General features: G+C 42.7%; 1 protein-coding gene across 1 annotated transcript; it reads left to right on the top strand.

Moving 5' to 3' along the window:
* The first annotated feature begins 641 nt into the window (after positions 1-641).
* LOC142369192 (serine/threonine-protein kinase DCLK2-like) lies at positions 642-25,914 on the top strand. The gene is made up of 16 exons (XM_075451453.1): positions 642-883; positions 1,460-2,754; positions 7,116-7,501; positions 12,129-12,255; positions 13,464-13,589; positions 14,292-14,380; positions 15,717-15,786; positions 16,338-16,443; positions 16,910-16,967; positions 17,962-18,081; positions 18,265-18,411; positions 18,556-18,689; positions 19,443-19,520; positions 19,683-19,779; positions 20,546-20,626; positions 20,731-25,914. The coding sequence occupies exons 2-16, from the start codon at positions 2,325-2,327 to the stop codon at positions 20,854-20,856; spliced, it is 2,175 nt and encodes a 724-aa protein (XP_075307568.1). The 5' UTR covers positions 642-883; positions 1,460-2,324; the 3' UTR covers positions 20,857-25,914.
* The last annotated feature ends 446 nt before the right edge of the window (positions 25,915-26,360 follow it).

The raw sequence follows: 26,360 nt of genomic DNA, 5'->3' as shown, positions 1-26,360 counted from the left end.
GGAACAAAAACATGTAGCTATGTCCATGTTGTCCAAATAAAATGTAATGTTTTAAATAATTGAATCTGAGAGGAATTAGATTAGATTACATTTACTCAAATGCAGTGGACTAAGTTACGGTTAATTACAAATTGCTGTGTAATTTTTATTCTCTAGTTTACAACATAATCAAGACCAATTCTATTAACCTCATTTAGGCGATAGTAGTTTTATCTAAAATGGCCAGCAGGGGGCGATATTTCACAGTGACGTTAGTCTGTTCTGCCTGGTTTTCTTCTGATTGAAACTCGATATTCACCAAAGAATAAGAAGGCATCTGATTTACAGACACAACTGCAGGAAAATGTCCTACTCTGAAATTCTTGTGACGTAGACCTATAATTAAGTCACTGTTCATTTGGCCCAAAATGTCCTTAAATTTATTTTTTTTAGGTTACATAATTAGTAGTTTCCAAATACAGGCTGTGTGAAACATGTCACAATAAAACTGAATTTCAGAGAGAGCCAGACAAAAGACGTGAGAGGCGAGAGACGGCAGAGAGAGGTAGACAAAGACGTGTAGAGAGAAGGAGGGAGGGACGCTGTCATCACGTACAGCCGCCGAGAGGAGGGGGAGAGCGGGGGTATTCAGCCGGTGTCTCCTCTCTGCTGCAGCGGCCATGCTGCTGCTGTCCGCCGCCTGTCTCGGTGCATCCCGGTCCTTAGCAGGTGTAGCCTGCCGCCGCTGCATCCCTGAAACCCGGGTTAGCGGACCCGCCTGGACCTGGTCGGTTCGGTCGTAGAGCTCCAGCACTCCACGAGCCACCGGAATAGAGCAGAACACGGCACCGGGGTGAAAAGGAGAAAGCCTCCCTAGCAACAAACCGGTTTCACGGCATTATTGGTAGGTGCCTCCCTCCCTCTCTCTCTGTGTTTGTGTGTGTGTGTGAGTGAATGCGTGTGATGTTTGAATGTCGCTGTCAGCACAGCTTAGCAGCGTTTGGGCGGAATGATGGATAAAGTCAGTTCGTTTGTCAGACTAAGAGAGAGACAAACAGCGCACCGGTTTTGTAATCGTTTCATCAAGCTTTGCTTTTGGCTTCAGATAAATCTCATTAGTCTGGAAATTTCCCTCTCTGGCATTGCATTTAAAAAAAAAAAAGAAAAAAGATCTAATTCCTCTCAAATATAGTTATTGCATAAGACGGCTTCATTTGATTTGAAACAAAACGTGGAGGAAGATAAAATATTCATCATTTTCAAATGGAGCAACTCCGTGTAGTACTGATCCCAAAATCTGAACATAATTAAATGCAAACGTGTGTTCAGTATCCTTCAGTGACTGAATTCAATACAAAGCCGGCTCTCTTCCTGTATTAGGAAAGGCTGACTGTGCCAGTTGTGTCATCTGTGTCTCAGGATGATGGGGAGATCTGTCTTGTCATTAAACCATGTGATTGTCTTCTCTTTTTGTTGCCAGGAATGAAGGGATGCTAAGTACTGGGAGACTTAAACCCTGCCAGAGACAGAAACCCCATAGCGGACTGGATCAGTCAGACTGTGATTTGTTGAGTGTTGCGGTGGGGTCACTGAGACCACTGTAAGGTTACTGCCAGGACATCAAATCTTCAAAAGGAGGGTTGGATTGGTTCATCTCATCTTAATTTGATTGTGAAATAAGTGGAGAAAACCTTCATTTTAAGATACTCTTTCTGTCCTCTACGCACTGAGAGGCAAAATATTATAGAAGTACTCGTAGTGCCCATCTGATCAGTCATCGTGAATCTCTGGATTGGGACATAAATAAAATTCCTACAATTAAGGTTTTTCTCTTTTAGACCAAGGTACGTTTTTTGAATTTTTAGTACCCCCGCAATGCACCCTTATAGAAGGACAAATTCATGTTGGGATTGAACCAAAATTACTGACACTGCAGCTGATTTAAGTGGACCATGGACTGTCTTCACATAATCTTACAGGTGTTTCAGTTAGGGGTCAACTGGTCTGCAAAGAATCCGAAGTCTACATATTGAAGCACAGTGAAATTATAACTGGACCTTGGGAATCATACAGTATTACTTTTTTGAGGACTTCAAGCAGAGTAAAAATGCTTACTAGTTACTTCCTATCTCTTTGAATAGCATTACCAACATGTCTTTGTACTAGAAAAACTAATTGTTGGTATGTCTACAAGGAATTCTCAAAGCTTTTAGCTCATCTATTAAGGATCCCAGTTCTCTTGCCTTGGCTCTGGTGCATAGCCAGATTTAGAGTCTCTGCAGCTTTTGGAATGGGAATCTAATATCACACGGACTCTGTTGAAAGCTATTGAATTGTCCTTCACCATGTCTCTGAGTAAGACCCTTGAGTTGGAGCATTTTGACGAACGTGACAAAGTTCGTCGTGGACGCTCCACCCGGGCCAGGAGAGATGACTCTACCGGCAGCGGTGGAGGCTCTGGCCCAAGTTCCAGGGGCAGCAGCCTGGTTCCCAGTCCCGCTCACAGTGCCAACTGCAGCTACTACCGGACCCGCACCCTGCAGACCCTCACCTCGGAGAAACGGGCCAAAAAGGTCCGGTTTTATCGGAATGGGGATCGGTACTTTAAGGGCCTGGTGTATGCTGTTTCTAGTGACCGGTTCCGGTCGTACGATGCTCTGCTGATGGAGCTCACACGCTCACTGGCGGATAACCTGCATCTGCCGCAAGGAGTTCGTACAATCTACACTATAGATGGCAACAAGAAGATCACCAGTATGGACGAGCTTGTGGAAGGTAAGACTCACGGCTCATTTCATTTCAAGTTTGCAAAATGTACAGCGGATTTAACACCCATTTGGAGGCTAAGTGTTCATTGCTGTCCCTCATGACATTGAGACAATGACGTTCAGAGTTTCCCTATGTTCGAATAGATGTTTGAACTTTGAAGAAAAAGTGACAGCCCTTCCAAGTTCTTGGGTTAGCTACAATGTTTAGGCAGGTGGGATGTTTCAAAGTAACGCAAAGTAAAGCATCATGCTGCCCCTGCTGGCTTGCCTTCCACCCATGGTGCATCCTGCCATGTCTTCTCTTGGGGATGATGCACGGATTCTGCAGTCCACGTGATGCAAAACAATATGCGATATATCTGACTAGGCCACCTTCTTCCCTTTCTCCGTGTTTCAGGTCAGGCCCATTGCAAGCACTTTCGCCTAAAAAATTAGAAGAAAAAGTTGCTCGAATCGCAATTCTTTGTAATTTCATGAGCGTGACAGCGCTGATGCAGGCAAAACCTAAAATCTAGTTTACATGTTTTAACTTTAACGAACTGAACTGTTGGACTGACGTTAAACTGAATTAGAGATATTTGCATCCGTAGGTAAGAATGCATGCAGCTTTGCTTTTGGATTAAAAAAAAAAAAAAAAAAGATTAGTTTCCCTCTCTATGTCTTCACTGTCCTTGCAAATATTCCCTCTTGTGCAATTGTCACTCTCACAATCAATCAATTACTTTGTCCTTTTAAAACATCCTCATTGTCTCTTTCCCCTCTTCTCCATCTTGGTTATGCAAACGCACCTTCATTATTTATTTTATGTGTTCATCAAGTGCAGAATAAGCATTATCTAATCAATACGGTGACCCTTAAAGGAGATCCACCAGTCCTACTACCTGTTCCAGATTGTGTTAGTCACAGGAAGGAACTAATGAGCTAAAAACATTTTTTTATATAGTTTTAAAACATTGTCTTTCAACAGGATATTTACTCCATCTCATGAAGAAACTGATTTTTTTTTTGTTTATTCATTATAAGTGTTCCAACTGAGCTATCAACTACACGACTAAAGCATGATCACGATAAATGGCTCAATAATCGTCCAAATCTAGATTTAAAGGTCAGATAAAATGTCTGGATAATTGAACAACCTCGCTAACATCCAGTCAGTTGGCGCGTCCTCTCATCCCTAAAGTGATTTTAGAGACAAACTGAGCAGCGGTTGAGGAACATCACTTTATCATCAATATCGACGTGTGACCCGTTGTAATGTCCACTAATGAGTGTTAGTGGCAGGAAGCTGCTTGAACGGAGATGCACTAGAAGATAGATGCATCACTTTCCTGCACTTAACACACAGAGCAGAGCTTTATAAATTTCATCCGCGAGTCCAAAGTGGGAAAACTCATCATTTACTACTTCTCTGTGGATTCAAGATGCAAAAGGGGAAAACACATCGAGGCATGCAGCCGAGCGATTGGCTGATTTCCAACACGGCTAATGTCACTACATTAAGATGACTGATTGTTCATGTCCGGCTGAATAATTCACTGATTTGCTGTGGGAGCAACTTTAACTGAAGAAGTTATATCTGACCTTTTTTACCCAGAAGCCTCGGGCTCAGCGTTGGGTGGGTAATGGGTTGTAAAGATCCAACACGCACTGTAAACAAGCTCAGTTTTTTATTTTTCTATTTTTTTTTTTTGCCAAGAATGCAGACGCAGCTCAAATGGGCAAAAATGACAGATCCCCTTTATATGGCTACTCTCTACCATTGGCTGGAATTCATGTTGAAAGCCCTGCTTTCATGTCTGCAATTGTGAGACTGGTAATTACAATGTTTACTAAAAATATCGAAATGTCTTTGAACTTAAAAGACCAACTGACCAACTTTTCCAAGCTGCTTTTAAAACGGTGGAAAAATACATTTTAAAGAATGATAATGGTTTGCCGTTTCAAGCAGGAGTTGAACCGGTTCTGTACAGATGTCTTGCTGTGGCGGTCAAATCGACGCAGGGAAGGTGTGTATGTGCTCAGTCCTGGAGGTATTTGAATAATAACCCTCTTAGCAGGCCTGTCCGGCACGTTTAAAATGCAAAGTGAAACTCAGCACGTGGAGAGATAAGGTCACACGCACAATGCCTGCAGAGAAAGAAATGTCAGAGTGTTTGAGCACGAAACACACAGAGACAAAAAGGTCTGTTTTTTTTTTTTGAGTGCTGCAAGCACAGAGACGCGAGTGTGTGAGGTAAAACACACATGTACAGGTACAGTGAGAGATGGTTAGGTGGTAGGAGAACCATTTTTAACCATATAAGGTAAAACAAGAAGTTGCTGGAGGCTGTGATAGGCTGCAGTCTGCTGGAAACAGGAGGCATGGTGCGTCACTTTAACATTTTTATCACATTTTTCTACGAAGCATGAAGCATTCAGTCTAGTACTAAATCTTACCGAAAGTGAATGAGGAACAGATACGTTTGCTTGTTAGTTCTCAAGTGAAAATAAGCGATTTGAAACCCATGAAATATCAGCAGGTCCCTGGTATCGCTCAATAAAGGCTGACATACAAGTTGCCTGGCTAAATGTAGGATTTGTGCGGGGAGAGGATCATACAAGCTTGTTAGGAAGGAAGTTGAAAGTTGTTTTCATTTAGCTTCATCTGGAAAAAAAAAAGCCTCTATCACAGGAGAGGCTGATTGATTATATCTCTGCGTCGGCATTGGAAATTAGTCATATTAGTTGGAAAATAACGGCATATCGATGAAAATCCCAAAAAGAACTGGGTCAGGAGCATCTATAAAAAATGATTTGGAGATCAAGACTGACCCATTGCAGCTCCATCTCACCAATGACAGAGTATTAAAGAGCCGCTGCCAACATCTTGCTGCCAAATATCACAGAGTGCTCGTAGAGGTCCTGTAGTGTTGAGGCCTTAGTGGATTTGACACGAAGGTCCAACAGCGTGTTTGGCATGTCATGCTCATGAGTTCATGCTGTATACGAAGCATCCTTAGATTTTAGATGAAGCAAGGCTTCTGAAAAAATGTCTGCATAGTGAGTGTGAGACTCTCACAAGCTTTTTTTTTTTTTTTTTTTCTCATCTGTTGGGTTTCGCCACCTTTCCCTGTAAATATTTAGTGTTGAATTAATTAGTCTAAATGAATGTTTAAATGAAGCTTGCTGAAATTCAAACATTACCCGGTGTGCTTCTGGTGGTCCTATGTGCCCTTTCACCCCTGACTCGGCTGTCCTCCAGTCAAGTTTGTTTCATCATTCATTTAAACCGTGATAAAAATAGCTCCTGGTGATTCAGTGTGTTCTGCTCACCTGTTTACCGGCGACTGCTTCTCCACAGCTTCTGTCTCGAGTCTATAATGACATTGGAAACACAACAGAGGCGCGAGTGTTCTCCTCCAGCTGACAGCCCCACAATATCAAGCGAGCCAGATGTTTGGTCAGAGATTGGAGTGTTCACACATAGTGATCGATGACTGCCAGCTCCTGATTCTCCCTGGGTCTGAACATTTATCTGTGAGGTGAAAATTGGGTTTAAAATCTTGTAATGTGAACTGGGTTTAACCAGTTTACAGTGATGGTGGAGTTTTTTGTGTCACACTTTCAATAGTAGGACCTTCCCCGTAGAAAAATAAAGCCTCTTCTTTCACATCCCCTCCCTGCATGGATGGTGAACAGCCCGATGACTGACAGGCTGTTCAGTGAACCCAGCTCAGACAGAGCGCTGAATCTGACATCTGCCGTCACCTTCACTTCATCCTCTAACCGTACACACAGCTGGCATTACCGCATTTAATTTCACTGCAGTTGTTCTCAAATAACCTCTGAGTTCACTGTTTTGGTTTTTAATCCGTCGCATTTTCAGCAACATTTAGGGAGACGTGCTCATTTTTCCCGAGCTGACACAGTTTCCTGAGGTCTTAATGAAATGACTGTGCTTTGCATGCTTTGGTCAAAAAGCACACAGACAGCACGGCAGCTTCCCTTTTCTTCCATTCATTTTACACCTGAAGTGGGTCATTTTTGGGGGGCTTGCAGTGACCCACTTGACTCTGTTCCACCCTTCTCTTCCTCAGAGTCTGCCTCTATTGAGCTCTGTAGTACTTGATAACCCTTATACGATGTTATTATGGCATGAGAGACCATACAGTGAATAGCCTGAGACCTCAGACCACACACCAAACTGTATTCTTACACCTACGTTTCCCTTGTTGCACCATGGACAGCGAGTGGTCCGCCGATGCCTCCTTTCGCTCAAAGTGTCGATTTCTTTGCTGGGATATAAGACATAAAATTAAAGTATTGATGGCACTTGAATAGAAAAGCAAAAAAAAACTCTCCTCGTCCTCTCATTCTCTTTCTTCTCAGGTGAGTGCTATGTTTGCGCCTCCAACGAGCCTTACAAGAAGGTCGATTACACCAAGATCTCTGTCCCGAGCTGGAAGCCCGGCGCCGGCTCTGGGAACAGTGCATCGGGCTCAACCCGGACTTCAACAGCGTCCACTGGAGTGTCGGCGAGCATCTCTGCCCCCGCTAAAGAGCGCGAGAGTCGCGAGGGCAGAGAGAGCAAAGATTTCATCAAACCCAAGCTGGTGACGGTGATCCGCAGCGGCGTGAAGCCTCGCAAGGCTGTGAGGATCCTGCTGAACAAGAAGACGGCTCACTCCTTTGACCAGGTGCTGGCTGACATCACCGAGGCTATCAAGCTGGATTCTGGAGCAGTAAAGAGGCTGTACACACTGGATGGAAAACAGGTGGGACACGATTTGGTTTTCTGGTTTTATACACAGGTAGAAGGATTAAGTGCTTACACGTTGATTGTCAGTTATACAGGGAAAATTCCTAAACTAAGACATGCTCAATAAATCTGACACTGCCTCCACTTAAATCTTTCTTTTACTATTTAACATTCAGACTGAATGCACTGAATCATGAAAAAAAAACACATTGTAGTTGCGGTTGCTTGAAATCCCCTTGCTTGACCTATTAAGCTACTCTGGTGGTACAAATTCTTTTGACTGTCACGGCCCTAACTTGCGTTTTAACCTTGAAGACATTTTTTTTCTACCAAAACCAAAGCAAGTAGTCCTGGTTCCTAGACCTAACCTGGAAATTGTGTTGCGTCTGCACCTGATTCAGATCAATGCATCTTCAGCAGGCTTGTGCAGAACTTAACAATCTTTCGAAGAGATGCATTTCATCTGGTTCAGGTGTGTTGAAGCAGGGAAACCTCTAAAACCTGCAGGACCAGATGTGGGTATCCCTGCTCTAGAGTTACGCATGTTTGCACCAACAACCACAGAGATGGGAGGAGTGCTCATTGGACAGTTTTCTTTTTTTTTTTTCTTTCCAACCTAAGAACTGCTGTTTCATTTTACATTGACCCAGTGAAACATTTAACCTGGTGGCGTGAGAGGACGCAAAGCTTTGTACCCCGCAGACAATGCATCGCAGCTACACAATGAATTAGTCCGATAGGAAGAACGCTTTTGATATCTCGAGAACCCGCATTGAAGGAATTTGCTCTCCCGATAGGAATAATGTTGGTCGAAATGAATGAATTAATCTTTAGTTGGTATTTTATGTTTTAAATATAAAGATGATTTCACTCAACCATTAACTAAAGTGCAGTCGGACAATGTGAGCCAAGTGTACAAATAATTTAGCAATTTACTAAATTACTTCTGGAAAATCTTGAACATTATGATCGATCGCGTAGAGAATTGTGTTTTTGGGGTGTAATTTTCAGCTTGAATGTGTGTACAGAGGGTGTATTCTCTTTGAAGCTTCTGCTGTAGAGTTTTGGTGCGTTTAACCACATGCACGTAAAGCTGTAAAACAGCTGCAGTCGTCAAACACACCCCGACTGCGTGCTGATCCTCTCTGCAACTCTTTGGTGAGCTTTTATTGGGTTATGGATTAAAACTTATCACCCACACATACCTACACACACACGTGCAAACTTTGAAGTTACAGATAAGCGTGCTGGCTGACTGAGACAATGGCAGCAGAGAGCTGAAGAAAAGCAGAGACGGCAGGAAAAGCTTGAAGGGCATCAGCGTGACTGAAGGAAGCTGGATGTAGTGAACGCAGCTCAGGATTACACACCACTTTTTTCATCCATTTACATGCGTACAAACACTAGCATATTGTGCAGTGGGTAGGGTTTTGTCCCCAATTGCTCGGATGTTGCTGCAGAATGGGCTCGGAAAATATTTAAGCCAATCTCAGCTCTCACAACCTTCAAAATAAAAGCAACCACGACATCTACAGTCCTCTTGTTCTTGTTTTTTAATCCTCTCTGTTTATTTCTTTTGATACATCCAAAACTAAAACTTCTACAAAAAAACTGTTGCTAAAAAAAGACCTAACAATTGTTCAAAAATGCTAATTCATCCAGCATTAAAATCATTACTTGCCATCACATCTGATGGAAAACTGAAGTTCAAAAAAAGCTTCACACGTAGCTTTGCCAGATGCCTTAATTGCCAGTTAAGTCACATTGTTACAGTCCACATGGGAATGTTAGAACATGCAAATAATGAGTATTAAAGCGTTCACCAGAGGCAAAACAGTAAAGAGAGCCACTTCTGTTCCACAGGATTAAAACTCCCACTCAGCAAAATGTTAAAATGCATTTCTGAAGTTGGGCTAATCCTTTTTCTTTTCTTTTTTTTTTCTTTTATTTAATTTTAACTCAAACCTCCCTTTGAAAAAAATAAACTACAATCACAGTCATTTTCATCATATTTCAGCAAAACTCAATCCTATATAAACCAGGAGTGATAAGAAAAAATTAATTGCTACAAAACCAGACTTTAATTATAATGTTAGCACGTTTGTCCGATCGAAATTCATACAAAAAGCAAGCCTCTCAAAACCCTCTCAAGAAAGCGTAACACACCCAGATGATGCGATTGGGCAACAGATCACTCTCGCATGTTTACACAGATGGGCCTCGGCGCTCCGCACGTGCTCCAAAGTTCCATATTTCTGCATCATTTAGTAAAAACAGTACAGCGTAAGTGTCTTAATACAACCAAATTTGCAATAAAGCTGCTCTCATATTTTTCTGTTTGTTGGGTCAGATGTGCTGAACTCATCAGAAATAGTGAACGAATATCAGCCCGTTAAGACTACATGTTAGCTTATGGTCGCTTTAAACATTTCATGGTGTCACTCTGCTCTAATAAAATCCTGATCCTTATAACTGCAGCGTCCAACAAAATTACAAACAAAGTAAGTTAAACGCAACACGAATTCAGCTATACTCACATATATGGGGATCTGCCGCTGAGAAAGTTTGAAGTGGTAGAACGTTTGCTCACACGGTCCAGTGTCACGGTGTCCGACAGACTTCCGTCTGTAACTCGGTGTTGTTCCCGCATTTGTAAACTTGGACAAGAACTGTGCTCTGATTGAATGCTCTGGTGAACTCCGACACAGTTGAGTGGCTCGACTCAGCTGTGAATGTTAACTGATTAGTTACCTCTTAATGCCGTGATTCATTTTGTGCACGGCAAATCATAAAGCAGGGTCTAATTCCTTCGGCCTGCGATGGCTTCACTCTTTTCATTGAATCGGTGTTTGTGTCTCTGTGCGTGCGTGTCCTCGTTCAGTTTGTGCAGCTTCTTAAAGCAGCGGGACAGAAACTCCGTCTCTCACATGCAGACCTTGACACTGCGGCACGGTTACCATGGTAACCGGTCCTCCAGTAGCAACCCATTCCCATACACACAAACACCCCAAGTATGTGGAATGCTCACTCTAGGTCCGGAGTTGCTAGGGTTGCCGTAGCAACAGCACAGGGTTAGAATTCTTCAGTGCCAGCACTGTGTTCCTCTCATTGACTGTGTTTACTTGTACAGCTGTATACCGCTCATGGGTTTCACATTTAAACAATTCATTCTGCTTCCAGAAGCTTGGACATGCCCCATGAAACCACTGCTACTGTAGGATGTGAAGACCTTCTTCAAATGACAAGAAACACTAATATTTGAATGACCATGTATAACGGAAGTACTGGTATGAATAGTCGGGTTTCAGGGTTGATCTGTAGTTATTTCAGCTATATATTTCACCAGAAAGGACCACTTTAAATCAGATTATTAGTCCACTCAGAATGACAAAGCCTCGTCTATATTTCATCAGACTGATCGGCTTCGGCTCAGTCTAAATGAGTTTTTAATCGGAGTGAGAGCGCTGATTCTGGACATTCTTAATACGACTGTTTCTCTCAGCCTGGAATAAATATGTTTCTTCTGCACATCCTTAAACCACACGAGGGAAACGCGATGCAGTCCGTTTCCAAGAGGCAGAAGTATTCCCAAAGCAAAACTGTGATGGATACTCAAGTTGGATTGTGTACCGTCATGATGAGATATTGGGACCGCGCTTCATTATTAATCTATACATTCAGGAAGGACAACTCTCTCGATGGCAAAAAAATATGAATTAATTGATTAATCTATAGATGATATATTAATTCTGTTTTTTAGGTTATTGAATAATTAGGTAAAATTCATTGAACACATTGGACAAAACTTTGAAGGCACTCAAGTTCTTTTGTGTCTATTTAAAGTCAGTTATTTATTTATTTGTATATTTTTAGCATGGCAAGTTGAAATGAATGGTTTATTGCAACTGAGTATTTTTTATTTATTTTTTATTTCTAGAGTTGATTTACAGCAAACCGCCCGTCCTGATGTTACTCGGCTTTCATTAGATAGATCTGTAAAGCCATAAACACTGTTGACAGTTTAGGTGCAGAAATGAATGTTTAATGCGTCTTTTGGATAAATCTGAGATAATTGAAAAAAACTTAGCTAGGATCAAAGCTGATGTATGTCTAGTTGTCATTAAGCGAGGCGTAGATGTGCTAAAAACCGGGACAGTGCTTCAGAGTTTCAGAAAGTCTCTCCATGAATTGGTTTGATATCTAGAAGAAGTTATATGATTGAATCACATATTTTAAGAAGACATGTGGAGGAATTTTGCTGTGTCACCCACTCATGTGACCTTGTCTTCACTGTGCACCTCTCTCTGTATTTTATCTCTCCTCCCACACCTCTGATGGTCCCTCTTTCCTTCATCTACCACTTTCTCTCTCCTCGCTCTCTGTTCACCCCGCCTCTCTGCTTAAATCTGGGACATATTCATGAACAATTTGTATTAAATCCCCAAGACAGTTCTTAGGAAGCAGGTTGTGTTTGTTTAAATGTGCGAGTCGCAGCCAGTTGAAGCGCCGCCAGCGGCAAACCCGATTCAAGTTTTCCCATCTGTCTTCTGCTTACTTGCACACAAACACATGCACGTCAACACAGTGTTTCCAAAAGTTTGATGAATCAAACTGTGTTTTTGTTTTTTTGTGTGTGCGTGTAGTTGAGCTGTTTGCAGGATTTCTTTGGGGATGATGACGTGTTCATGGCGTGTGGTCCGGAGAAGTTTCGCTACGCCCAAGATGACTTTGTGCTCACACACACTGGGAAAACGCCGGTCTTTGTGAATGGTAATGCACAGCCTAACGCATCACAAATTATGATTGAATATCAACGAGTTGATATCAAAACATTTCCAGACTGTCACTCTGCTCTAATAAAATTTTGATTTTGTTATAGATCTCAGAGCCTTATGTGTATTCTTTTAATATGTTATCAATGGCCTAAATAATTTAGTGATTTGTAGAGTAGAAGCAGAACTTTAAAGTCGATTCTATAACTGACTGGATGCCAGTGTAAAGACTTTAGGACTGGAGTGATGTGCTCAGATCTTTTTGTTCTGGTTAAAACTTGTTGCAGCTGTTGCTCTGCTTGGGGAGTCCCGGTAGACCGTTAAAATAGTCGAGGCTACTGGAGATGAAAGCGTGGATGAGTGTCTCCTGGTGTGTTTGGGACATAAAATCTTTGACTCTGGATATGCGTTTAAGCTGATGGAAAGAAGTTTTGGGTTACTAATTTGATCAAATTTTAATTAATCCAATTATTTACTTGCTCTAAACAATGACTCTATTGTAGTCATCTGGGACAGTGCCATCTGCATAGCTATGATAGTCAATGTTAGAATGCAGCAGAATTTGACCCAAAGGCAGCATATATGAGCTGAATAGAAGAGGTCCAACAATCAACTCCTGAGGGACTCCACATCATTGCCATTTGATCAGATCTATGACTTCCCATGCTCTCAAAATAACTCATGCTTACCCTGAACCAATCTAGGACTGTTCCATTGAGTTCTTCCCACGTTTCCAACCTGTTGAACAGTACAATGTGATCCACAGTGTCAAACACAGCACTGAGATGCAGTAAGACCAGAACTGACGCATTGCCCGGCTCAGTTTTCAAACTTATGCCATTTATCACTCGAATAAGCCCCCTTTTGGCCTGCGGGTAGGTCAATTTTAGCTTTTTAGAACATGAATAACAAATGGAAATGTCAGTAACCTTCACAAAACAACTCTGAAAGTACTTCAGGAAACGTATTAGTTTCTCAAAGCTTAGAAATTCCCTTATTTAGGTCTCTGAAACTGAGATGTATATCTACGCATGCCAACACACAAAAAAAAGTAAAACTTAATTATGAATCTTGGCACACTCTGTATTTTCTGCTAATAGAGCCAAAATCAGCTGACTCTGTGCTGTTAGTCTGACTCACACATTTTCTATTGTTTTCTCTTTAACGAGCGTCTTTTCTTTCTCCTTTCCCTTTATCTCTTTTCAGAATGCAAGACCAAGTCTCCTCGCCCCGCTGCCTTTCAGAAAACTCCCAAGACCCCCAGCAGCTCCAGCTTGTCCTCCTCTAAGACTCCACCCAGAGGCCTCTCCAGGACAAAGTCGCCTGGCGCAGGTGCGAAACAAACCACTGAAAACTACCAACGGCTGCGTGTTCCAGGAAGTCCTTTCTGGGTTAACACGCGTGGACTCACTCTGGATTTTGGTTGCCATTTCCATTTAAAAAACCTGAAATCCCCGGTTACACTGCATGCTCTCTCACCGCCAAATTCAGTTTGAATAAACCATTTACATTTGTTTATACAATTCAAATATTTGACTGGTAGCAAACTTATTCGGCCCAACTGTGACTGGTGCCAGCACACGTGTCTCCCACGTTTACTCGGGTTTTAGTTGAAATGATTGCGGACCATACTGGGCTGAAAATCTACCTCCGAGGTAGCAGAGCATGGGTCACATACCGGCCATTTTCTACCTAACTATTTGTAAGCATGTGCTGTTGTTAAAGGATTTTAGCCAAATTTACTCCAATCGACTGTAACGAGTTAAACAAATCTTTCAGTCACTGTAAATGAATCCACGCTGAGTTTTAGCCAGGAGAGTTTTTACTCATTCAGAGAGTTTTTGTGACTCCCATCAAAAGAACTGACAAAGGAGTTATATTTAGCAGAATTCATCAGTAGGACTTATAGTTGAGTATGAACCATAATAACTAACCACCTTGTGATTTTAAAACACTTTACTCTTTTGGTGGCCGACAGATACGGTTACCAAATCAATTCTAACCAATCAGATTGCTCTTTTCCCTTTCGTGCAGCTAACGAGACCTCAGGATCGGCGTCAGCCGTGAAGTCGAACAGGTCCAGCCCGTCTCCCACCAGCCCCGGGAGTCGCCGCAGCCTCAAGGTCAGCCTAACGACAGCTTGATGAGCTCATTTGCGTTTTTTTTTTAATTGAGTTCAGTTTTAGCAGTTGGCAAGCACACGGCAATTTGCAGTTTCGCTGCTTGTATGGTGCAGATCTCCGCCCGAACATATCATGCCCCGGAAGGGAAAACATGTGGCGGGATTAAATGAAACCTGGTGCAGAGGTGGCCCGTGCAAAAGGAAGAACCAGTTAAAATGCTTCACAAGTGTGCACCGGATATTCACAGCGATGTGCCGCTGAAACAAACACCAGCAGGATATGTACACGCCAAATCTGCCGCGATGGACAGCACAAGCTCGCTGCTTTTGGTTGTGTGCAGCTTTCTCTACACCACTTTTAGCCCGACCTTATAATCTTGGAAGTAGGTTGCTCTGTTAGTGTCCCTCTTTTTGTTGTCTTGAGCTGCAGTGGACCATTAGAGGGTCATTTTACTGACCCCCTACATTGTCACCACAAGTTCCATATGATTAACAAAACTTTTACCCTGCTCTGGTCAGGAAGTAGTACTTTAGCGAGTAACTGCTGTGCTTAACTTCCAGAACTTCCAGCATCTTATATCCGCCTTTCTGTCTCAGTAGTTTAATCTCCGCCGTAGCTCACGATTTAAATCCTGACATTGGAGATTTTTCTGCAGGAATTAACAGCACGAACGAAGCCCAGCACGGTCTGGTTAATTCAGGTGTGGAACCTGTTCGTGAAGGTCATGAATCTCCACAGGATGTTGTTCAGTGGGTCTCCATCAGCACTCACTTTGGTTACAAAGCAGCCCACATTATAAGAAAAAGTCTACTTCCTTTATCATACAGACTACTGAACGGTGTGTTGTTAACATAAGGAACTTAAATATTGCCAGCATGGTGGCAGAAATGCGTTGCGTCAGCAGTTTTGCTTCTTTTTCTTTTTTAATCTGACATTCAGCAGTTTTAATGTGTGCTGAAATTTTCTCTCAAAGATTCATTTTAAGGACTTTGACATTTTTAAGAAAAATGTGTACAGCTGGCTGTCGATCAAAGGCCATTTCCCTGTTTTTGAAAGTCGACCACATTAAGTAAGAAACTCTAAGCTGACCACAAAGTATACCCAGATGCGACTGTGGATGAGAGTCCATCTTTCCAGTCCTGTCAGAGAAAATGATCCTGAATCATTTCCACAGTTTTCATTCAGGGTCTTTGTTTAGAAGAAGGAGAAGTCAGTTTAAAAGCTGAATCACAAACTGGAATGGGCCGTACTCCTTTCTATGAAACCGTTTGCACGTTTTTGTCCCGTCTCCTCTCTTTTTGTTTTAGAAACAGTCAACTGGTATTTTTCTGTTTAGATGTCTCCTCGCCGGGCCTCCTCCACAGATGTAAACGGAGAAGCAGAGCAGCCGGACGACACAGTCGAAGGTGCGTGTGTTCTTGCACTTTGACAAGTCAGCGGTATGCGAGTGTGTCGGTGACCCTGAAAATGTTCCAGCCAAGTTTTTTCTTTTTTTTTTTTTTTTTGGTAATGACTTTTCTGACAGCTGGTTTAAAGGAGTTGGAATTTTTAGGCTGAACATGAAAGTGTTTTTTTTTTTTTTTTTATAAAGCAAGATCTAGAGAAAAGTGGCTGAGGAGGGCTGAAAGCTCAGAGCGCTGCGGAATGAGCCAGAGCCACCTCGAAAGCCCTGAACCTCTGGCATCTATGCTGAGTCAGGGCTCAACCTCTGAGGGCACTGCGAGTGTTGAAGGTCAACGCAGCAAAGAAAGATGCAAGGCCTCTGAAGCAGAAGGTGGCTCAGATAAGACGGCGGATCCTTCATTTTCTGGGCTCAAGAGTTTGAATTTAATTTTCAAAGGCTGTCAGGGTCACACTTGCAGTACTTCTCTGTGAGCTCGAAGGTTATTTGTTGAAAGTTGCGGGAAAAAATTTGACGACACCGTGAGGTCAGCATCACGTCTCTTCTTCTTTACAGTTAACGGAAATCGAACAGTTTCCTCCTCCATCATCAACGACAAGTACAGAGTTGGGAAAGTGATTGGAGATGGGAACTTTGCTGTTGTGAAGGAGTGTGTGGAAAGGTAAAAAAAAACGTCATTTTTTACAGTGTTACTGCGAGTTTTTGCCATGAAAAAGGTGCTTTTATGAGGATCACTGAATGTGCTAACCTGGGATCGCCCACATCTCTACCCATCCTCAAATGAGAACCTAGCTTAAGCTAGGAGGAAAAGTAGCCTGTGGCTCGTGTTAGCGATAGCGGCTGCTCCCCCCAACATTTATTTGGTATTGTAGCCTATGCAATATCCTCCAAGTTTGTAGAGTTCTGAACCAACATGTTTCTCGCTCATGAATTAATGAGCTAATTAAACTTAAAGAGGGCACTCTGTCACTTAATCTGAGCACCTGGAGACACGTCTAAAAAGCCCATTTCTGCAGGCTGCACAGATGACATTAGGCCACACAAAGTAGCTGCTTGCTCGCTCTGCACCACATATCACTTGGGTTTTCACAACTCCTGTAACAATTTTTCTTTGTTTTGACTGACAGGTCGACCGGTCAGGAGTACGCTCTGAAGATCATCGACAAAGCTCGCTGCTGTGGGAAGGTAACACTGATTTGTTGCATTCAGGCACCCACGGAAGATGCACAGATCTGTTTCTGCCGAACACATCTGACCTGTGCCGACAGTTCGATGCGCAGAGCTTTTTTTAGGACCATGTAGCATTAATACACCTACAGCCACTTGTTTCATGCATAGTCCAGCACATTCCCCTGCCAGAGCCATGGCTGGAACAATGCTCCCACTGGCTGGAAATGTCTTTGGCTGGGAGGGACAGTGATCACGTTAAGATTTATTTTCATAATTTTGCATGACCTCCTTCAGCGACAAACATTGCTATAAATATATATATAGAATAGAATAAAATAGAAAAATACTTTATTCATCCCCCAATGGGGGAAAATCAAATTGGTCAAGTCGCTAAAAAAAAATCATTAATATTTACAATGATTGTATATTAACAACAACAATAATATTACCAATTCTAATAAAAATACTACTACTGACTAATAATAATAATAATAAATGACTAAATCAATAAAAAAAAAAATCAATCAATCAATTTGAGAAGAACTCAGCAGTCACTTAAAAAGCCGTGGAGATACTGAGATGTTAAAAGATGCTGTGGAGAGGATGTTTATATACATATATATATATTTATTTCCCCTGAGCATCGTTTCCGAGGAGATGCAGTTGTGTAAACTCCAGAGGCTAATGAAGAGCATGTGAAGTGATCAAAGGTCCTGTGATAACAATTAACAGGCCTTGTGTTGGTTTTCTCATCATCATCCGATGTTAAATGTCCTGCAGAGTTGGTGATGATTTAGATATGGTTTCATCATCATAACGGTCTGGACAGTGGCTGAATTTTGGTGTGTTTATGTATATTTCCCTTTATGGTGACTGTGATATGTTTAAGACGCCATATAGTATCATCTGGCCTTCTCTCTGGGGACACGAGTGCCTATAATGCAAGTCATTATCAAGTGTTGGTCGATAGTTAGGTAAATGTAAGGTCCAAGTGTGTTTGTGTCAACAGGAGCACCTGATAGAGAACGAAGTGGCGGTCCTGAGGAGGGTTCGACATCCAAGCATCATCCAGTTAATTGAGGTGGATGAAACGCCCTCTCAGCTGTTCCTGGTCATGGAGCTTGTTAAGGTTTCCCGTCCTCTTCTTCTTCTTCTTCTTCTTCTTCTTCTTCTTCTTTTTTTTTTTTATTACATCTGGAAATATAAATCAAAATTTTCCATTTTTATTTATCAAAAGTAACAAAAAAAACAACCCAACACATATTCATAGCCTGCCAGGACCTACTTTCTTTCACGTCTCTGTCTTCTGCAGGGCGGCGACCTGTTCGACGCCATCACCTCCTCCACAAAGTACAGCGAGCGGGATTCCAGCGCCATGGTGTTCAACCTGGCCGGAGCCATCAAGTACTTGCACCGGATGAACATCGTTCACAGAGACATCAAACCAGAGAACCTGCTGGTACACTGAAATATACACCCACACACACAGTAGCTCATAAATGGCGATAAGTTCTTTAGATTCCAGATAAGTTGATTTCTATCTTTTTTTTTGTTTGTTATTGTTTACCTGCTTCATCAACGTCTTTGTCGCTGTGTTCTGCAGGTGTGCGAGTATCCAGATGGCACCAAGTCACTGAAGCTCGGGGATTTTGGTTTGGCAACGGTGGTGGAAGGACCGCTGTACACCGTGTGCGGCACGCCGACATACGTCGCCCCGGAGATTATCGCCGAGACCGGGTGAGAGAAAAGAGGGACTGAATGTTTCTGAGCGCGTATGCGAGGGTCTCGTGCGAGCGGCTTTATTCGGCAAACGTCTTCAACGGCCCTTCAGCTGTAAAGTGTTTGTTTAAGTACGTCCTTTACAAAGCAACACCTGTGGCGATACAGACAAAGAAAGTCATTTTGAAGCTCCCTCTCCCTGAGAGTGGGTGAACCAAGGGTGAATTTGTTCCATCTATTTTCCAGTTATTTTGTGGATTATTGCACCGCATCACTAAAGCATATCACAGCAGACGGTGTGTCGACACGTTTTAATGCTGCAGTGTGTCACAAAGACTGTGTAAAAACGCCAGCAGGACGTAATATCGCGGTTCAGGTGATCAGAAAAGGCAGTTTGTTATTCAGAGTGACGGCTTGATTGGTTTCATATTGAAATATTCTTGTGTATGCACAGTAGCTGTTGTTGATTACTTTTCTGTAGCTGCTGTCGTGTGAATAACTTGAAAACAACAACAAATGCAGCACATTGAGATGACGTCTCTTTGTTTTAATATCTTTAAATAAAAGGTGTGAAAAAGACTAAAGTCAACATAAGTCAAACTTATTTCACTTTTCCAGACATAAAACTAAGGTTTGAAGTCCCATTCTCATTGACGACATTTCACCTTCATCTTCATCTCAAACTATGTTTGGACTCACACACACATTTTTGATGGACCCATCAACAGTTTATGGTTAACATTACTCTGTTGTGTTCCTGTTTACGTGCAGCTACGGTCTAAAGGTTGACATCTGGGCGGCAGGAGTCATCAACTACATCCTGCTGTGTGGATTTCCTCCTTTTAGAAGGTCGGTGGATGCAGAATTCTCCAGTAACAATTTATTCACTTGATTCAATCCTAAACCTGTTAAAGTTTTGTTATTTCTCTGATGGAGCAGCGCGTAAACATCGCTGTTATCATTTTGACGGAGGTTAAAGACGAGCTTTTCCCAAATCTTCCTTTTCCTCAGTGAGAATAATATCCAGGAGGAGCTGTTTGATCAGATCCTCAGAGGGAAACTGGAGTTTCCGTCGCCAGACTGGGACACCGTCAGCCTGCCGGCGAAGGTACAACTCGCTCACTCGGTCAGGAGCAAAATGAAAGCTAGTTACTGCAGTGGGTTGAAAGGCGGATGAGGACTTTAATGAAATGAATGGATCCCACCACCTCTGCCGGCCTCAGTCAGTGGGGTTACTTGGCACTGAAAGGATCGGATAATTGGCTAAATTACAATAAGAATGAGTTGAGCAAGTGTAATTATCCTTGGATATATGGCGGTGAATGAATTGAATCAAACTCAGGCATTCGAGAAAATGGCGAATGAAGAGCAAGATGAAGCTACGTCCCTCTACATTTCGTTTGTGATGAGCTGCTTATTGCACAAACGCGATGCACAGCGACGCATTCTGCATCGCGTTTTTCTTTCCGATGGCGACTACAACAGTAATATCGTCTCTTCTGACCTCCGGTTCCCGACCCCGGTAAAAAAAAATCTCGAGCATGCGCAGAACGCAAAGTCTAATTCACCAGGTGCTACACCGTCTGCAAACACGTTTAATTTGACTTTCAACCGAGTTACCTTGGAGCCTTAATCCGATCACGAGTAATCCGATCCAATTTCTTGTCAGATTAAGGTGTCTACATGCACTTAATAACTCAGTCTTATTGTAATTTAGCCAATTATCTGATCCTTTCAGTGCCATGTAACCCAACTAACTGATTACAAAACCTCTGAATCTGGATGCAAGCGCCTTTTTATGTGAACAAAAAAAAAAAGAAAGTACGTCACATCAGTTTATTCCAGGCTGCTAACAGTCACATGATGTCCCTCAGATGCTGATCAGTCAGATGCTGCAGGTGAACGTGGACGCTCGTTTCACTGCGGAGGAGGTCCTGTCCCACCCCTGGGTGACGGTAAGAGCACGAAAAACATGTGAGCGTACAAATAGCGGGTGGCTGCATGCAGCTGCAGTCTGTGGTGAGTGACTGTTGTGATTTATCGAGCTGTGTTTGTCTAGGATGAAGCTCCAGCAGAGTCCAACACTGTGAGCAGCATTGAAGACCAGACGAGTGGAGACGCACTGGAAGCGGCGCACGAGTCCCCGATCCTGGAAACAAAACAAGTGCCCTCACCTCTTGTCTAGAACACAACCCCCTTTCACTGACTGGAAACCCAACATAACACTCGCCGTCTCTTCTACTGGAACGAAAGGTTCCCCCGCCTCTGGTTCAGTGTGAAAATCACAGGGACCCTTTTCCCATCTTCTAGAAGAGCCCCCCAGTCTGCTCTCAAAGTCCCAATGTGTCTACTGGAAACCGAGCAAGTTGTTCCACATTGTTCTTGGACATGACCCATTTCACCTCGTGGAAACTGAACAGAAAACTCTGTATCTGGTTTGATGTAATGAAAGTTTCCAAACTTCTAGAGAATTCTAGAAAACGTCTATTTTTCAAATGGAAACCAAATATCTTTCAAAACATCCCGTTCTTTTTTCCCAATGTAAAACACATCAAGTTAGACCCGTTGAACACAGCTTCACTTCATGAACAAGTCTATTTGAAACCACATGAATCCCCTTAGTTCTGGTAACCAAAGTAGTTCCCTTAAAATCCAGTCTAGAACCGGTCTGGTTTCTTTCTTTCAGCCCTATTTCCTTCGTTTAAGCTCAAGCAAGTTTCCCCAAGTACGGTCTAGGACACGCTCCGTTTCCCTCACTGGGAGCCTTACGGCACACTGAATACTGTTTAATCAAATTACAGTCAGGAGCAAATCCTCCAGACTGCATTTCATGTATAACTCCTTATTTAGGCAACCAAAAAAAGTCCCCTCATGGTGTTATCTTTTGCCCACACTGATGCTGTCTCACCTCCAGCAGCGAGTTCCCTCAACTCCAGCCCGGAACATAAATAAACTAAATATGTCACCTTTCATGTGCTGGATACCAAACAAGTTCCCTGAAGTCTGCCCTACGACATTTTCCTAGTCAAACACGTTCCCATCCCTCGACTCTGGGATTGTATTTATTTCTCCCTCCTTGGTCTATCTTCATGTTCTGCAAACTGAACAGGGCTCCTCACCTCTGGCTTAGCATACAGGCAGTTTGTTCCACTGGTTTTTTTTCCCCCAGTATTTTCTCCAGGTTAAACTCTTGTTCAGACTCTCATTTATTCTACCGGCGGCCCGTCTCTTCTGCTGAGCACCGTTAAATCACTCAAACTTTGTCCTGGTAAAAAACAACAAGTAATGACGTCACCTCCATGCTGCTCTAGGGACATATTTACCATATGGACATGGGGACACCGTGAAGGTGCTGTCAGACGAGCCGCTTCATCGCCCAGTGGCTGCCGTCTTCCTGAAAGTGGCCCTGACTGTACCTCTCTTCTGAATGACACTGACATGAAGGGACTGTGACATTTTGCTAGGATATACACAACTGAACCATTCAGAAAATGTTCTGCTTCTGGGATTACGCTCTCTCTGTAGTTCCTACCACCAGGATGTCTTCCATTTACTCTGGGAAACGTCCCGTTTTTTTTCTGCCTTTGCCCTCCAGTTCTCCTTCTGCTGGCCCGAAGGACCTTTTCTCATTTCTTCTACTTTGTCATCCAGAAAAAAACGAAACAAAACAAAAAAAAAGCACCCAGAGGAGATAATCGAGTACCGTGCCTGTATACGCTGCTGATTAACTCCTCTTAATGTCCTTAAATCTGAGCCCCTTCTTCCACGGGTCCAATCCCTCGGAACCTCGCACTTAGTTCATTCCTTTTTTTTGTTTTGTTTTTTCGCTGAGATATTTCTTTCTTGTAAAGTTTGACAACTTGGGAAATACACATTCTTGCCTCGAGTTAGATGGGAAAATCGACTCTATTCACCATGTCTGCAAATTCATTTTGAAGCTTTAGTTAGAGAGGTTCCTAAAAATGTTTGCAGATTCATTTTAGAGGGGGAAAAGAAGCCCATAACAACGGACCTCCTGAAGCCTTGGTGTCCTCTTTAGTTCTGCCACAGGACCGGCCCTGATGCCCACCTCCCGTCCTTCCCTTCTCCCCAGACTTTGTACTGTAGCTCTGATTACCTGAGCCACTTCCAAACCTCACATTTTCTAAAAGCGATATCAACAGCCTGTCGAGGTTTCTACCTGTGTTGCGACCGAGGTTCAGGGCGGGTTTTTTGGGGCCAAACCGGAGCTCTCTCCTCGGTCCACAGCAGTTTACACGGGATAAAATGCGTTGTAAATATTGTAAATATCACTCCGTCTGTCGATGTCCGTCCGTGTGAGTCTGTCGTGACGTAGGGAAACAGTAGCAGCTTGAAAACTAAGTAGTACTACAATGAAAAGAAAGAGTCTCATCGCCGACACTATTTCAGCACCCTGAAAAAAAAAACCCACCCGACATTTTCTTGATTAAAAGAAACGATTTTTCACATTGTTGCTCAAAACATTTAGACTTTTTCGATGCATTTTCAACAGTTAGCAGCTTCTCCTGTGGGGGAAAAACGGGGAGAAATATGAGCTTTGAGGTTTCTGAAGGGTGTTGAAGGAGTGTAATGAAAGAGATCCGGAGGGATCTATAGCAACAAGGACTGACGGATCTCTTTCCTTATATGGTCATGTGTCTGTCAGATGTGACATCCACCAATCATACCGATCCATATACACATCCATCATTCCGTCAATTGATGTATCTGGTTATTAGGGGTCACACTGAGAGTGAAGGGATATTTTTGTGTTTTAACTCGTGGATGAAGAACATTTGAGGTGTGTGTGTGTGTGTGTGTGTGTGTGTGTGTGTGTGTGTCAGCATCAAAGGAAGGGAGTTCCTTTCTATAAAACTTGAAAAGAAGTGTCGGTCATCATCTGGATAAAGGTGTTGACCCGATGCGGCGATATGACCTCTCCATGGCCTTTACCTTTCTGCTGGAGCCGCTGATTAAGAGTTTGGCCACAGATGGGATTCTAGAATCTGGAGAACTGGAGAGTTTGAAGACTTGGAAACATGCTGCATTGCTGGGGCCATTTTGGCCAAATCAGTCGGTTAGTTTAAACGCGCAGCAATATTCAGAAATCACCCGGAAGTCTGGAGTTTCCGAGCTCCCAGTTGGTACATGTACACTGTCTTTCAAGCAGGGTTTTCTGTGGAATCCAAACCAAATTGGGTCACATTAGGAGTAAGCGTCAGTCAATCTAAGCCACGTGGGTTATTTGTGGGTCACACTGTTGTGTCCTAATAGAGTTTTCGCTGCGTCTTGTGACACGCTGCAGCTTGTTGGCGCAGAGCAGGTCTGCGGGTAAAATGAAGACACAAACTAGTAACTGAGGATTTGTACTGTGGCAGTGGGGATTAAATGTGGGCATGAGCCATTAATAATGATATGTTGATGTAGATATTCCAAATACAAAGATTGCAGTTCAAAGTCGCCAATTAGGAAAGCGTTTTTTGCACCCAACCACTAAACATCGAGCTCGTCCCTCAGTGTCCAGCTGCATCTAATTTACTGAACCACTCTCCTCTCCACCACATGAAGGCACTTTTATTTAAGGGCGATTTATTATTATAGCAAATGTTGAATGAAAACTAGTTAGAAGAGAGCTGTGACAGCATGAAGATCTCCAGTGCTCTGTTCCTCTAACTGAGCCATCGTTGCTCTCACAGAGAACCTCAGCAGCAGCCAAACTCTCAATCAGCGGACCAGCCTTTGACCTTCTATGCCTGCTATCAACCCAGTGGTCTTAATTCTTTTTCTTTGCTTTATACCAAACCAAGAGGAGCCTTCTGTTGATGCTTTTCGAGCTGCAGCCACCTGGGCCAACGGGAAGCCGAAGTCTGTTCAGTTCATGGCAGTCTGTTGGTTTTAGTGTTAAAAGTCCACTCTGGTAGTTCTGCACCTTTTAGCTCGTTGAGCAAACGTAACTGCCAAACCTTCCCCAAATACATTTAGGTTCACCTTCTACTTTGGTTTATCCAGCCATGAAACTCATATTGGATATTTATCATAAAATGGGTCATTTGCCAATTAAGTAGTGCTGTTGGTTGATTTAAAACAAAACAACACTCCACTGGTGCATTTAGGAACTTTGAGGAGAGTTGTAAATGCGGTTCTTGTTGGAAAATCGATTTTCAGGCGAGTTTGTAGCACTACGATGCATTTACCTCCTCAAAAATCCAGAGAGCAGAAGTTCTTTGAAAGTTCTCCAGAACTCAGAGCCGGCAGCTGAACCCGTGGATTAATCGTTCTTTTTTTCCCATCTTCGACTCGGATTAACGCCATTTTAATATTTAAATCTGTCCGATTAAACTGACCTGGAACCTTTAGACTCCTTTGCACCTGATAATCATGTAGCAGAAGCGGCAACATGCCAGCGCTTCAGTGTTTCTTTTTTTTACATATTTAAACAGTTTGGTTCCTGACTTCGGCTGCATTCACCTCTGAAAGGAAAATCGGCCGACTCAAGTGAAAGAAAACGCTCGTCTCTGGCTGTAAACTGTTGACTCGCCCTTTAAATCCCTGATACTGGTTCTCTTCGAGATACGAAGGAGCCGGATCGGTTTCAGAGTTTGACTCGGGTGGCTGTGCTTGCTGGGCCCTTTTGTTTGTGTGTGTGTGTGTTTTTTTTTTAAATCAAATCAAATTCGGTGTGTTTGTGTGAACATTTCGTACAATGCTTCATTATAAACGGAAACATATTTTCTGTTTTATGAAGCGCAAAACAGACAAACTTGGATTTTGAAGCATACTGAGCTGGTTTTCCCAAAATAAATCTCTTGACCCTGAAGGTGACGCTCAGCTGTGTCACTTAAAAAAAAAAACACGGATGACTCTAATCTTTCACGATGAATCATTTCTCAACAATTTAATGGCATTGTGTGTATAAAAAAAAAAAAAAAAAAAGGATTTATTTCTATGCTATAATTTTCGCCAACTGTTCAAAGTTGTTCCAGAGGCAAAAAGAAAGATGCGAATCGTCACGAGATGCTTTTAGGAAAACTAGTCTTGCATTTGCGATGAGTGAGAAAAATCAGTGTTTTTTGAGGACATGTTCTGGACATGTTTTAATGCTAACAACCATCTGTGATGTGATGTATGTTTGATGTGTGTTTGCTGGGTTCAAGGTGGAGAAGACAAAAACCCTGGTTTGTGTTGAGAAAAGATGAATTCAACTGTGAAATAAAACTAATGCAGTGGCATCATGTTGAAAGTGCTGAGTCATGGAAAACTGGTTTATTCTGGATCATTGTCACATGTGGCTTCTCCTTTGCATGATGCAGCTTTAAACTGTGTTTTGTGAGCAGTTCACAGAATCTCATCTGTTTTTAATGCGGAGGGCCTGGAGACATCCAGCACTGTTCATTGCACACAGAGATGAATATTCCATCCTTCACAGAATATATTCAAATCCTCTAAAGATTCACAGCCTTTGCAATTCTACACCGAGGCACATTATTCTGACTTTGCTCCACAGTTGGTTCATACAGCTTTCTGCAGGTTGCTGAACCTCTGCTGAAGTAACACACTTCTGGGAGACTCTGCCTCTCTTATGTGCTCTTTTTAATACCCAATTATGTTGGACTTCTCAGACTTGTTTGCAATTAACCTCATTATTTGCTACGAGTCGCAGCCTTTAGTTATCTCCGTCCCAAATTCTCA

This window comes from Odontesthes bonariensis, chromosome 19 (genome assembly GCF_027942865.1).
Source record: "Odontesthes bonariensis isolate fOdoBon6 chromosome 19, fOdoBon6.hap1, whole genome shotgun sequence".
NCBI lineage: Eukaryota > Metazoa > Chordata > Actinopteri > Atheriniformes > Atherinopsidae > Odontesthes > Odontesthes bonariensis.
The sequence above is the reverse complement of the archived record's forward strand: the minus strand, read 5'-3'. Positions and strand labels throughout refer to the sequence as shown.

What these genes read in the sequence shown, in the direction of transcription:
- LOC142369192 (XM_075451453.1), top strand. Translation starts at nt 2,325, where the DNA reads ATGTCTCTGAGTAAGACCCTTGAGTTGGAGCATTTTGACGAACGTGAC. An exon ending in GCCGGACGACACAGTCGAAG is followed by an intron (nt 15,787 to 16,337) that starts GTGCGTGTGTTC and finishes TCTTCTTTACAG; the next exon opens with TTAACGGAAATCGAACAGTT. An exon ending in GAGATTATCGCCGAGACCGG is followed by an intron (nt 18,690 to 19,442) that starts GTGAGAGAAAAG and finishes GTTTACGTGCAG; the next exon opens with CTACGGTCTAAAGGTTGACA.